We start from the raw sequence: 14,309 nt of genomic DNA on the forward strand, positions 1-14,309 counted from the left end.
ATAACAGAGATATCTATTATGGTAACATAGAGGTATGTGACATGGATCCCTTTACAGCAAAATGCATGTGTACATGCACATGTGTGTGTTTAGAAGGTGTTATACAATTGACCATCTTCCAGTAGAAACAGACACACAAGCCTCTGAGGCTCTTCTTTCTCCAGAGACCTGCCTCCCTCTCTAATATGGTGATGGGAAGTTGCCTGGGAAGGAGAACCGCAGAGATGTGTACTGAGTAAACAAGCTAAACACATCCATCTGAAGAGAGTGTGAGCCAAGAGATTACAGAAGGGAGTGAGTTTACAAGTTATCTACACGTGGTTTCTCCACTGCCTATCCTGGAGTTGTGATTGTGATTGGATTTTCCACCAAATCTACCAACAGCCTCTGAGGCTGGATTGCCCTTCTTCCTACAAGGCAGGCTTTTCTTTGTCATAGGATGGACCAAAAAAGGTAAATTTATTTTAAAAGTGGAGGAAATCCAGAGCTGCTCTCCTTTAGCAGTGGACAGAAGCAGTTTTTCAAATGTGTAACCCAACATTTACTATCTTCTTTGTCATGTCTTTTTCTTTGCAGACTCAAATCCCCTATCTTCTTGATTAATAGGAATGTGAAGGAGGGAGAGAGCAGTGTCACTGTGGAGTCTCCTTGGAAGATATCATTTTTGGAACATAAATCCACAAGAAAAGAATTGTGACATTATAGAGTTACATCAAGCAAAGTAAGACCACTCATCTGTAATATTTCCTCCAGTAGAATCGAATCTTTGATCAGCACAGTTCTTTCTATGTTCACTGTATAGTAGAGAAAATTTATGCAGCTAAAGACAATGTGAATTCTGGTGCATCAGAGCATTCAAGGTTTTTATTTTACCACCAAAACACTTTGCCAGTTAGATAAATGCTAAACAATGTGACCTCCAATATCAGTTTCCTTCGTTTGCTATAATTCTGGAAGAAGGATTATCCTTTACACAAAATGCATAACAGTTTCATCTTGGAAAATCTCAAAATGCGATTGATTATTACCGTCTATGCTGAAGAAAATAAGCTACTTACTATCTTTAAACTGGAGTATATAATAATTGCCTGAGACCAGTTCTAATGGCCTAGAGTTCTTAGAAGTAAGCTCTTTATTTTCTACTCAGAATATTTAAGGGAAAATCAGAAATTTTCTTTGGAATTTTTGTTTGTTTCTTTGCTTCTTTTTAAGAAAATGGTTCAGATTTGAATCCCACGGATAAGCAATCTCCTGCAGTCATTTTGGAGACCCCAGAAATGACCATTCAGAAGTTCAAATTTTCGTAACTACATGTCTTAATCTCTGCATGTTAATAGTTTAAACTACCCTGATAAATTCTACACAATTACTCTATGAAATGTCAATTGATTGTATTATTATATTAAATCATTGTATATTAAATAAAAGCATATTAAAGCATGTGGGCTGTAGGTGCCACCTGGGTAAAGAGCTTGCTTATTGGAGACGGTGAGTTAGATTTTTCTAGAGGGCAATATTTATAAATAAAATAGACCAATTCTCAAATAGGAAGATCACAGAAGTTTTGTTAATCCCTATCACCAGTTTAGTAGTTATTTGCTTCCTAGAAAAACAATGAATGTTAATGACAGACATATATAATTTTTCCTGGTTCAAAATTCTACTTACTCTTATTTTTTTCTATATAACCTTCTTTCTCCTACTCTTGCTCACTTGATGTATTTTTCAACTTATCTATTGTGTCCGTTGTCTATCATGTATCTATATATACAGCAATCATCTCTTTTTTTAATATCTTTACTTTTTCACAGTATGCACATTGAGGGCCTATGTATTTTATTTTCAGATCGTTTGGTATATACCTCACATCTGTTCTGGTACTGATTCTAATGTCTATTCTGTGTTCATATACTTCCTTTCAATACATTTGCTGTTTTCATGACTCTGTGCATTTGTGTCTCTTCTACATAAGAAGCCAACCTACCATATATCTTACTTTGTACTATTTATCTTTGTTTCTTGTTTCTCTCTATATAATTCTGCTGTCCAAATGTTCAAGTTTTACTCAGTTTCTTATTTTTCCATTGGTTACGATATCTGATTTTCTTCCCACAGGAAAAATATAGGAATGACCAAGAAAGCTGTCTTACAATTAAGAAGCAATGAAAGGGACAAATTTGAGCAATCCAGCAGGTTTTATCCTCCTGGGCTTTTCTGACCAGCCCCAGCTGGAGATGGTTCTCCTTGTGGTCATCTCTATCATATACATTCTGACACTGATGGGGAACACAACGATCATACTGGTCTCATACTTGGACCCCAAACTCCGCACGCCCATGTATTTCTTCCTCTCTAACCTCTCCTTCCTGGACCTCTGCTTTACTACTAGTATTGTCCCACAAATGCTTTGGAACCTCAAGGGCCTTGAGAAGACCATTAGCTACACTGGTTGTGTGATCCAGCTATACATTACTTTGGGGCTGGGCTCCACAGAGTGTGTTCTCCTGACAGTTATGGCCTACGACCGCTTCAGTGCTATCTGTCGACCACTCCACTATGGTGTAATCATGCACCCAAAGCTTCTCCAGCAGCTGGCAGCTGTGTCCTGGATCAGTGGTTTTGTGGGGTCCACAGTTCAGACCATCCTTGTTTTCCAGTTGCCTTCCTGCAGCCATCACAGAGTGGATGATTTTACGTGTGAGGAGCCCGCCTTGCTTAAAATTGCCTGTGGGGACACAACCTTCCTGGAAAATGAGCTGTCCATAGCTACTGTCCTCTATGTGGTTATACCTCTGGGGCTCATTTTGGTCTCCTATGGTCATATTATTAGGAGTGTGCTGAGGATAAAATCTGCTGCAGGCAGGAGAAAAGCATTTGGGACTTGTGGGTCCCACCTAATTGTTGTAGTTTTGTTCTTTGGGATGATAATTTCTGTCTACATTCAACCCAAAAGCAAGTACACACAGACTCGCAGAAAATTCCTCACCCTCTTCTATACTGTAGTGACCCCTGCACTTAATCCTTTGATCTATACCTTAAGAAACAAAGAGGTTAAGTGGGCTCTAAAAAGGTTGCTGGGAAGAGACTCAAGAAGGGGAGGAAAGTAAAATATACTCATGCAATCCCTTAGAGATTGGGAACTTTAGGCATCATCTAATTATGGATTCTCTTTTCATTTATAAAAAACATATCAAAGTTTCCTAAACAAAAGGAAGAGTGCAATTTCCTTTCAATGACATTCTGAAGTTACCCACTCTAAATCCTTTTTATCTTCCTTTCTGGAAGTCTTATGTCTCCTTTTTGGCTATTATGTAAAGAGTCTTTTAATAAATAAATGCATATTTGTAGATTCATGCATGTGTATATGTATTATGCTTTCATAAATACTAGAATTATTGCTCTATTGACTAAAGACATTGCTGACAATTATGCCGTCTATATTATCATCACAGAAGTAAATCTTCTACCTAATGGATGAAAAACTCAGATCTTAGCCCCAGTAGTTTGAGTTTGCCTGAGAATGCATCTATTGCTCTCCAGGTCTCAGTTTCATTAGTACTACAGGCAGTCGGTGTTCTGTACATAGTTTACATAAAAGTATGGAATACTACTCAGCCATAAGAAACGATGAAATCCAGCCATTTGTGACAACATGGATGGACATTGAGGGTATTATGCAAAGTGAAATAAGTCAGACGGAGAAGGTCAAATACCGTATGATTTCCCTCATTAAGTAGTAGATAATAACAACAACAAACAAACACATAGAGACAGAGATTGGATTAGTGGTTAACAGGTGGGAAGTGTGGAGGGAGGAGAGCGAAAGGGATAATTCAGCACGAGTGTGTGGTGATAGGTTGTAGTTGGTATTTGGTTGGTGAACATGATGTAATCTATGCAGAAATACAAGTAAAATGATGTACACCTGAGACTTACACAATGTTATAAACCAATGTTACTGCAATAAACAAAAAATTTTAAAAAAAATGTGTGAGGGGGAAACCCACAATTATCCAACAGTTTACCTTATTTGGGGGATTGTTGATTATTGTTCATTCAGTAGAGGCATCTAGGATTAAGTACATCAAGGGATTTTCTGATGTCTCAAACTCACAGAGGAAACCTCCTAGGGATATGAGCCATGACACCGGATATTTCTCTTTATGCATCACTTGTCAGCATAGAATAGCCCTCAATCTCTTTTGATCAACACTTTAGTTTTATACCTGGAATCTGAGACAAATATGCAAACATAATTTTAAGTTGTCATTAAATTTAAAAATTTAAATTTGACAAAAGTGATCAGATTTCTTTACAAATAAAAATGTTTGTTTTGTCATTTATGAAGTATTCATTTTTTTGTGTGTGTGAGGAAGATCAGCCTGAGTTAACATCTGCCAATACTCCTCTTTTTGCTGAGAAAGACTGGCCCTAGTCTAACATCCGTGCCCATCTTCCTCCACTTTATATGGGACGCCGCCACAGCATGGCCTGACAAGCAGTACTTCGGTGCGCGCCCGGGATCCGAACCAGTGAATCCCCGGCTGCCAGAGAGGAGTGTGTGCGCTTAACTGCTTGCACCACCAGGCAGGCCCCTCATTTTTATTGACATTATAATTTTATAGAATTTATACAATTGTTTTTCTGCATATTGAATATAAAGATTTTTATTTGTTCTAGTAACATAGATAACAATTTTGGTATTTTTTTACATTTAAAGACACTGGTCTTGTGTTTCATATATACACAGTAGTTTTTCATTTATCCAATATTATCAAGATGCTTATTGGAATTTAATTTTAGAGTCTGCTTAGACATACCTGCAACATGTCATAGTTTTATAAATACAGTTTTCTAAAGAAATAAATGCTTTTAACAGAGATTAATGCAAAGGATCATTTTAATGAAGTTAAGTATCTCTACCTGAATATAGTAACAAGTTGATTGGGGTGATAAAAAAATTCAACCACATTGAGGAAGAAAAACCGGACCTAAACAGAAAATATTGTAAAGTAACTTAGGTATTGTCTACGTAAACTTTCTATTTCTCTACTTATGAGATAAAATTTGATTGACAATAATAATGATAACTGTGGTCATATGCACTTAAATTTTTCACTGATGGATTAGGGAAACCAAGTGCCTAATGAGCAATATGATTACCCAAATGATTTAAAATGTTACAATTTCAAACAGACAATAAATGACAAAACTAATAAAAATGATATCTTATGCCCACCATAAGATGAAAAATTTTAATATTTTCCATATATTCTTTACATTTTCAGTAAGCATTTTAGTTTTTTAGCTAAGTTATTAAAGTATAGCATACCTAAAGGAAAGCACATAAATCGTATGTGTAGAGCTCATTGAATTTTCACAAAGTGAAAAGACCCTTGTTACCAACACCCACATCAGGAAACAATATTATCAACAAAGCAGACGCCTTCCCTCTGCATCTTTTCAGACACTAAGCATGCCTAATAATTAGCTGGGCAAGACCTTTTATTGTTTCTATGCTATTTTAAACATTTTATTGAGAAATTATTTCCAATTTTCAGAAAAGTCACAAAAATAAGAGAGAGTTCCCATAAAACTGTCACCCAGCTTCCCTAATGTTCTCATTCTACTTGCCCATCATAGTCATTATTCAAACCAGGAAATTAACAAGGGTACAGTACTGTGTGGTATGTAAACCACAGACCTAATTAGATTCTCACTAGTGTTTCCACTACTGTGCTTTTTCCAAACCAGGATCCAATTCAAGATCCCAAATTGCATTTAGTTATATCTCTTAATCTCTTCCAGTTTATGACAGTTCATTAGTTTTGCCTGTCTTTTGTGATCTTGGCACTTTTGAAGAGTACTGGTCAGTTGTTTTGTAGAATATCTCTTAATTGAAATCACTTAATATTTTCTCATTCTTAGGTTGAGGTTAACCTTTTTGGGCATAAATACCACAGAAGTGATGTTGTGCCCTTTTCAGTTCATCATTTCAGAGGGTATATATCAGTATGTTAACCTTGATTAAAGATTCAAAGATGTCTTTAGGGTGTCTCCACCATAACTTTACTATTTTTCCCTTTGTAATTAATAAATAACTTCAAGGAGGTTATGAATATTTTCATAGTCTCAAAGAAAATATGGGAATATTCTGTTTCTCCTTAAACTGTCAGCCACTGATTTTAGCATCCATCAATGGATTTTGCCTGTGACAATTATTCCCGTGGTGTTTGAGTAATGGTGATTTTGTATTTCTTTCATTTCATCTACAATTATTATTGGAATTCTCCTGTACGAGTTGACTCTTTCCTTTTGTCTTTCCATCTCTTTCTTTCTTCAATTGGTTTTTAATATAAATATGGATTCATGAATATTTATTTTATTTTATGGGTTATAATCCAAGACAATCATTATTTATTTTGTTGCTCAAATTTTTTCACCTTTAGCCATTTGGGGTCCCTTCATGTTGGCTCCTGTGTCCTTTCAACATCCCCCCATCCTTTCTCAAACACTTCCTTACTTTCTGGCACCACAAGATTTTCCAGGCTCAGTTTGTATTTTCCTTGCCTCAGGCCTAGAATCTACCATTTTTTCAAGGAGCACTGGTTCCCTTTATTAGGGAATTGTATTTAGAAACCAAGATTTGGGTACTAAGTGTGCTCTTTGTTACTGGGGCATCATTAGTTTTAGGCTCATTCAGCAGATAGGAAAATATATATGTTTATCATGTAAATATATTTATAAATTTATAAATACACGTAATGTATAAATACATTATATATATTTAGAAATATATATAATTATTGTACTAACTCACACATACACACATTTATGCCCATTTCTCTCTTTTTCCTCTCTCCATATAGATATGATATAAATATATATTATATATGGATATGATATAAATATAGATAGATATGATATAAATATATACTTACGGGTAGATAGATATGATATATATGTATGAAACCGTGAGATTATAGCAATACTGCCCACTACAATTCAACATCACAAAGTTCATTGCAGCCTACTCCCATTTCTTTTTTCTGTTGTTTTATTGACGTCACATTGGTTTATAACATTGTGTAAATTTCAGGTGTACATTATTATATTTTAGCTTCTGTATAGAGTGCATTGTGTTCACCACCAAAAGTCTAGTTTCCATCCGTCACCATACATATGTGCCCTTTTACCACTTTCACCCACCCCTGCCCCTTCCGCTCTGGTAACCACCCGTCTCTACTCCTTATCTATGTGTTTGTTTGTTTAATCTTCCACATATGAGTGAAATCATATGGTGTTTGTTTTTATCTGTCTGATATTTCACTTAGCATAATACCCTCAGGATCCATCCACGTTGTCACAAAGGGCATGATTTTGTCTTTTTTAGGGCTGAGTAGTATTTCATTGTATATATATACCGCATCTTCTTCACCCACTCATCTTTTTTTTTTTTTTTTAATTTTTTATTTATTTATTTTTCCCCCAAAGCCCCAGTAGATAGTTGTATGTCATAGTTGCACATCCTTCTAGTTGCTGTGTGTGGGACACAGCCTCAGCATGGCCGGAGAAGCGGTGCGGCGGTGCGCGCCCGGGATCCGAACCCAGGCCGCCAGCAGTAGAGCGCGTGCGCTTAACCGCTAAGCCACGGGGCCGGCCCCCACCCACTCATCTTTTGATGGGCACTTGGGTTGCTTCCAAGTCTTGGCTGTTGTGAATAATGATGCGATGAGCATAGGGGTGCAGACATCTTTTTGAATTAGTACTTTCATCTTAGTTGGATAAATGCCCAGAAGTGGAATAGCTGGATCATATGGTATTTCTCTTTTTAACTTTTTGAGAAATATCCATACTGATTTCCACAGTGGTCAAACCAGCTTACATTCCTACCCAAATGTGTGAGAGTTCCATGTTCTCCACATCCCCTCCAATACTTGTTATTTCTAGTCTTTTCTAATTATAGCCATTCTGATTGGTGTGAGGTGATATCTCATTGTAGTTTTGTTTTACATTTCCCTAATAATTAGTGATGTTGAACATCTCTTCATGCGCCTGTGGGCCATCCATATATCTTCTTTGGAAAACTGTGTTTATCCTCTGCTGATTTTTTGATCTGGTTGTTCATTTTTTTGTTATTGAGTTGCATGAGGTCTTTACATATTTTGGAAATTAATTCCTTGTCAGATATGGGATTTGTATATATTTTTTCCAAATTGATGGGTTGTCTTTTCATTTTGTTGATGGTTTCCTGTGCTGTGCAGAAGACTTTTAGTTTGATGTAACCATCAACAAACTGAGAGGAAAATCTACCAACAGGGAGAAAATATTTCTTTATATTAACATCTTATTTATATTTTATTAATATAAAATTATACATAATTAATATATGTATTTACCTATAAATATATAAGTATAAATATTTATATATTTAATAAATTTACACAACATTATATGTCAAATATATTTCAATAAAAAAAGATAGTGGTGACTTCAGGTATTATGTAGGATTTCTTTAGGATTATGCTTAACTATAAATCAAAATTTGCTATTTCCATCATAGATGCTGATTAAAACAAAAGGAGAGACTTTCAAAAAGAAAAACTCAGCCAAAAAATCTCACAAGTTAGAAAGAAGCCTGAACACCAAGTTTAGAACTTCCTAGCAGAGACATTCTCTGGATCCATTTGGTCCTTTTCCTTTTTATTGATCTGAGGGACAAAGAACACAAGGACTCAGAATTGATGGAATAAGCCTTCTTAGAAGTCATGGAGTAGAGGCTCACATCCTGGGTTCCGAAACCAGACGGCTTGCACTGAATTGTGGTCCATATTTTACTTGTGGGGACAAGCTGCTCCAGTCTTCTGTTCCATGGTTTCCACATGTGTAGATGAGGACAATAATAGTATAGTAGTTTTGAAGGTCAAACTAGACAATACATTTAATGAGCTAGAGCTGTCTGTTTTATGTATTCAGAATTCAGTAAATGGTAGTTATCATTATTGGTGGTGGTGGTGTAGTTATAGCTAGTGCTGATGAAAACACACTCCAAAGGCTCTTTGAAACCAAAGAGCACAGAGTTTGAAGATCAAGGTTAGTAAAGGATTGCTAACTATTATCAATAGTCAGCAATATTTAATAGAGAAAATATTGAGGGTAAGTTAATTAATGATAAAGTAGATATTTAGAATGTTAAACATTAAGATGTTCTAAAAGATGCATTTTGGGAGCTTTTCACATATTCAATTGCTGTCAAAACAGTATATGTTTTGATAACATAATCTATCATGAGAAATGATGTGTCTGTGTATGTGGTTATCAGAAAGAAAAAGACTAAAATAAAATAAATCAAATAATTTTATTGATTACTGCTGGATTGAAGGAATATGCATGAATTAAATTTTAATTTTTACACTTCATGTGTTTTATAAATTTGCTGTACAAAGCGTGTATTATATTTATCATAAGAAAAAGGTCTACCATTAAATATTTTAATATTTGTATTACACATGAACTACATGAACATTAGACAAAAGGATAAGAAAAAATCATGGGTAATATGAATGCCTGGATGATCTAAGGCAATATTTCATGTTGATCCTCTCAAACTTATTAAACTAAAGTGGTCATACTATACAAATTGTTTTTAAATTGCTTTCATACTTAATAAATCATCTTTCTATATTATTTATCATACTTAAAAATTGTCATTTTTAATGCCTACATATAATTCCCACCTACTTCTGTAGCACAATTGTTGAGCAATAAATTATTTTTGCATGTTCGGATTATTTCCATTATTAATTACTATACACACGAAAATAAAAATCACAGTGTATTATGTTTAAATGAATGAATTGGACAGTTTTTGGTGAAATAGAGCTATATCTGGCAAAACAAACATCTTAGTCAATAGTGAATATCAGTGCTATCACCAGAGAGTAGAATTGTCACATTATTTTTAGCTTTATGGAGGTAAAATTGACAAACAAAATTGTACATATTTAAGGTGTACAACATGATGATTTGATATACATATCCATTGTGAAATGATTACCACAATCAAGTTAACTAACACATGTGTGTGTGTCATGAGAACACTAAAGATCTACTCTCTTAGCAAATTTCAAGTATACAATACAGTATAATTAACTACAGTCACCATGCTGTACATCAGAGCTCCAGAACTTATTCAACCTACAATTGAAGCTTTTTAGCCTTTGGCCAACAAGAGAAGATAAAATCTCTTTATTTGAGGAATAGCCTTAAGTCATGGCAGCAGTCACAGTTCTCCATTCTTTGTCACGTTACAACTACTAAGCAGTACATATTAATCCCTCATAGATCAAGTGCTAACAGAGCACATCCCTGAGAAGTAGATGTTCAAATTCAAGGCAATACCTCTAAAAGTGCTACTGGATTGTGTTATAAACATATTCATTTCTCTTAAGGGCAAGTTTTTAGATGATATCCAAACATATTCAGTCAGGATTCATCTGCACATATGTTAATTTTCTAAATTATAACAGCATCCTTAAATTTATTTCTATTAATTTTTTTAGTTCCACTTCTTCCTCCATTATTGAATTTAAATATGATTTCTTTTTGTTCTTAAAAATATTTTCACCATGGGGACTCTTCATAAAAATATTCTCCATATTTTTCTTTTAATATTCTACAAAAAATGCCTCTAAAACATGAGTTTGCTTTTTTTGCATGGTTACATATTTTTCAGTATATATAACCATAAAAAGAATTCAACACCATATCATCGACCAATTATTATTTTATTTTAAAATTTTAACATTTTAGAATTTTAAATTGTTTTTTATGAAAGGAAATAATGCACTTCATAGAGTTAGCAGGGAATTAAGAGTCATGTGGGACAGACATATGTGGGAACACTCTCCCAAGTGACCAGGGCAGAAGTCAGATGAGCCCCTCAGGAGCTAGAAAATTCCTAAGAGTGTAGAGTGAGAATTTGCCAGCTTTCTGAGATATAATCTGGCAATTTATACTCTAAGCCTAGATTAAAATATTTTGGAAGACCTGTCTAGTGTTGGAGTCACCTATAAAACTCTTTTGTAACCAACTTCCTTCCAGAATTCGGCCATCAGAACTTTAATGCTGAGTACAGCGATGTCCCCAAATTATAATCACTCTTATTAAAGAAGGTCCTTACAAAACAGATTGAACAGTGCAGTTTGTTCTTTCTTTATTTTATTACACTAGGGTCATGTGTGCATCTTTTCCAAAGAGCCAATTTACCATATCATAGACACATGAATCAAAAGTTTTTTCTCGGGGGCCGGCCCGGTGGCACAAGCGGTTAAGTGCGCGCGCTCCGCTGCGGCGGCCCGGGGTTTGCTGGTTCGGATCCCGGGCGCGCACCGAAGTACTGCTTGGTAAGCCATGCTGTGGCGGCGTCCCATATAAAGTGGAGGAAGATGGGCACCGATGTTAGCCCAGGGCCGTCTTCCTCAGCAAAAAAAGAGGAGGATTGGCGGATGTTAGCTCAGGGCTGATCTCCTCACAAAAAAAAAAAAAAAAAAAAAAAGTTTTTTCTCCCCAGGATTCGTTGGAGAGCTGCCTTGACTTCCTTGTTCCGTAAACTATAGATGATGGGGTTGAGCATGGATGACACCACTGTATAGAAGAGCGCTAGGAGTTTATCTGTTCCTGGTGAATGGCTAGCCTTGGGCCTCAAGTAGGTGACAGATCCTGAGCCATAGAAGAGTGTTACTACAAGTAGGTGAGAAGAACAGGTGGAAAGGGCTTTCCTGCGGCCTTCAGGTGAGGGCATGATCAGCACAGCTGCTAAAATTCTGCTGTAGGAAGCAATGATCAGTAAAAATGGGCTGGAAATACAAAGGACAGCCACAACAAAGACCGCAGCCTCATTATGGGATGTATCCCCACAGGCGAGTGCCAGGATAGGAGGGAGGTCACAGAAGAAGTGGTCTATTTCACAAGGACCACAAAAGTCCAAGGAGAAAATATAGTTGGTCTGCCCCAAGGCTACCACGCATCCCACTCCCCAAGAAACCATTACTAACCGGGCACACACTCCACGACTCATTCGTGATGCATAGTGAAGTGGGGAACATATGGCCATATAGCGGTCATAAGCCATGGCTGCCAAAAGGCAGCACTCACTGATAGCTAATAATGTAAAGAAAAACATCTGCGTAGCACAACCCTCTCGAGAGATTCCTGGGGCCTCACTCAGAAGGCTCTGCAGCATTTTGGGTACGACAGAGCAAGTGTAGCCAATCTCCAAGAGAGACAAGTTGGCCAGGAAGAAGTACATGGGAGTGTGGAGAACTGAGTTAGTCCAGATGGCAAGGGCTATGAGAGCGTTGCCTGTGAGTGATGCTAAGAACATGAGTAGGATGAGGGTAAATAAAAGGAAACACTGCTCAGTGACCTCAGAGAATTTGGTAAATGCAAAGTGTTTGACAGATATACTGTTGTCTTGCCACAAGGAGCAATTTAGATTCATGACCTGAAAAAGAGAAAGCAAAGTCATCAGAAAGATTCTGTCAGATATAAATGGAAATCTTTATATTACTTGTAACAAGCTCTAGGAAGTCAGAGAGATAACTTTCTTACCTGCAATTCCAAAATTCAAAAAGTTCAGAAATTACACTCATCCTCATACCTTTTCACACCAGTTCTTATTTTATGGTCAGTATCCCAGTTGTTCTGTCCAAAATATATCTAGTTATGAAGCATAAAATAAAAAAAAATAATTTCGGCTCCATTCTCTCTGCGTCACTTTCTTTAACCAGTTGTCAAATACTACCAAGGAAAGATTCTTTCATGTTTATTCATTTCTTTCCATTTCTGTTGCCACTGACTTGCTTTCTTCATTCTTTCGTTCAACAAGTATTTATTGAGCATAGAGCATTTTGCAGTTACTGCTGTAGATCCTGGGATTCAACAATGAAGAAAACATTCTTCCCAAATGGAACTCATATAGTGAAGGAAAGCAGAAATTTAACAGCCATTCAATAAACATCTAAGCCCTGCAATGCAGAGAATTAAAACCAAGGTATGTCATGGTGACTGACCAATTTCATCATTGCAACAGATTCGTTTACCTTTAATATTTCTCATCTGCCACTCTTTCTCCATCAGAGAGCTCTTTTCTTAACAAAAATCACCATTGTTTCAAGTTAGAATTCAAATTTCTTAACATAATTTATAAAAATCTATGGATCGGGTCACTGATTACTGATAGAAACTTTATACTAACCCCTTCCCCAAATGAATCTCATGTTATGGTCGTATCAAACTAATTGCATCTTTTAATACATGACTTGCTTGCATATATTTCCTCATCCTTGATTGTCCACTTACTGAACTGCCTGTCTGTGTTCAAGTTCCAGCAGACCTTCGTATCCTTTTTGGAAACTCCTGCCCAATTCTCACTTCTCTCACTCCCATACTAGTCAGATATATGTACCCTCCACTGTATGTTCCCTCCACTCTTATAACTGCTATGAGAGCAGTTACACCACTCCAAGGACAACTAATTGCTAATTTCTTCCTGAGCATAGCCTCAGACACAGACAGAGAATGCCAAATTTTGTCTACTTACTTTTGCTTAGCATTATATCCACCATCCTTAATGATGAAGTTGTCATATAAGGAAAAAAGTTTGAATGCTAAGATTTACTATAGCTGCCTAAATAGTCTGCCCGTTGCTGCATGTTTTATTTTCTGAGTTAATTATGATAAATCTGATCTCCTTCAAATATCTCAATGTGAGTTATTTTTCTCTCAATCTTATAATTATGAGTTCCTGACAAAATATTCCTTGTTCTTTTTGCGGATGTCGTGCAGTTTGGATTGTTCTTTTGAAGCGTCATCGACCAAAATTCTAAACAATGTTTGCCATGGAAAGGGCAGAAGAATGGGTAGGTTTCACTTCCATTGTTCTGGACTCTATCCGTTCATTAGCATAACTTGAGATCATGTTTATACTATAGTAATTTATAACACATCATTGTTTATTCTACATTAATGTTTTATGCCAGTATATATAAAACAAAATTATGCGTTTTGAGGTTCCAGATTATTATGAATAGACAAATATATTAGGTACATTCACAAAAACATGTACAAAAATGTTCATTTTTTCATATACATAAACATCTGTACATCCACAGACAGAAACACACACATTCAAATTCATACTCAATAACCTAATGATTAAGAGTATTCTGGAGATATTCTTTCTGGGTTCAAATCCTAGTTTCAGTCATCTAATGCTGGGTCAAAGTTAACATTTTCTTAAACTATTT

General features: G+C 36.0%; 2 protein-coding genes across 2 annotated transcripts; one reads left to right on the forward strand and one right to left on the reverse strand.

Moving 5' to 3' along the window:
* Nucleotides 1-2,162: 2,162 nt before the first annotated feature.
* Nucleotides 2,163-3,107, forward strand: LOC131413477 (putative olfactory receptor 2B8). The gene has a single exon (XM_058554004.1). It carries the CDS (start codon nucleotides 2,163-2,165, stop codon nucleotides 3,105-3,107), a length of 945 nt encoding a protein of 314 aa, XP_058409987.1.
* Nucleotides 3,108-11,569: 8,462 nt separating this feature from the next.
* Nucleotides 11,570-12,502, reverse strand: LOC131413324 (olfactory receptor 10C1-like; the record flags this gene model as incomplete). Its single annotated transcript, XM_058553887.1, has 1 exon — nucleotides 11,570-12,502. A coding segment is annotated over exon 1 (933 nt), but the record flags the coding sequence as incomplete, so codon positions are not given.
* Nucleotides 12,503-14,309: the final 1,807 nt, after the last annotated feature.

The sequence above is a fragment of the Diceros bicornis genome, chromosome 14 (genome assembly GCF_020826845.1).
Source record: "Diceros bicornis minor isolate mBicDic1 chromosome 14, mDicBic1.mat.cur, whole genome shotgun sequence".
In the NCBI taxonomy this organism is placed as follows: domain Eukaryota; kingdom Metazoa; phylum Chordata; class Mammalia; order Perissodactyla; family Rhinocerotidae; genus Diceros; species Diceros bicornis.

What these genes read in the sequence shown, in the direction of transcription:
- LOC131413477 (XM_058554004.1), top strand. Translation starts at nt 2,163, where the DNA reads ATGAAAGGGACAAATTTGAGCAATCCAGCAGGTTTTATCCTCCTGGGC.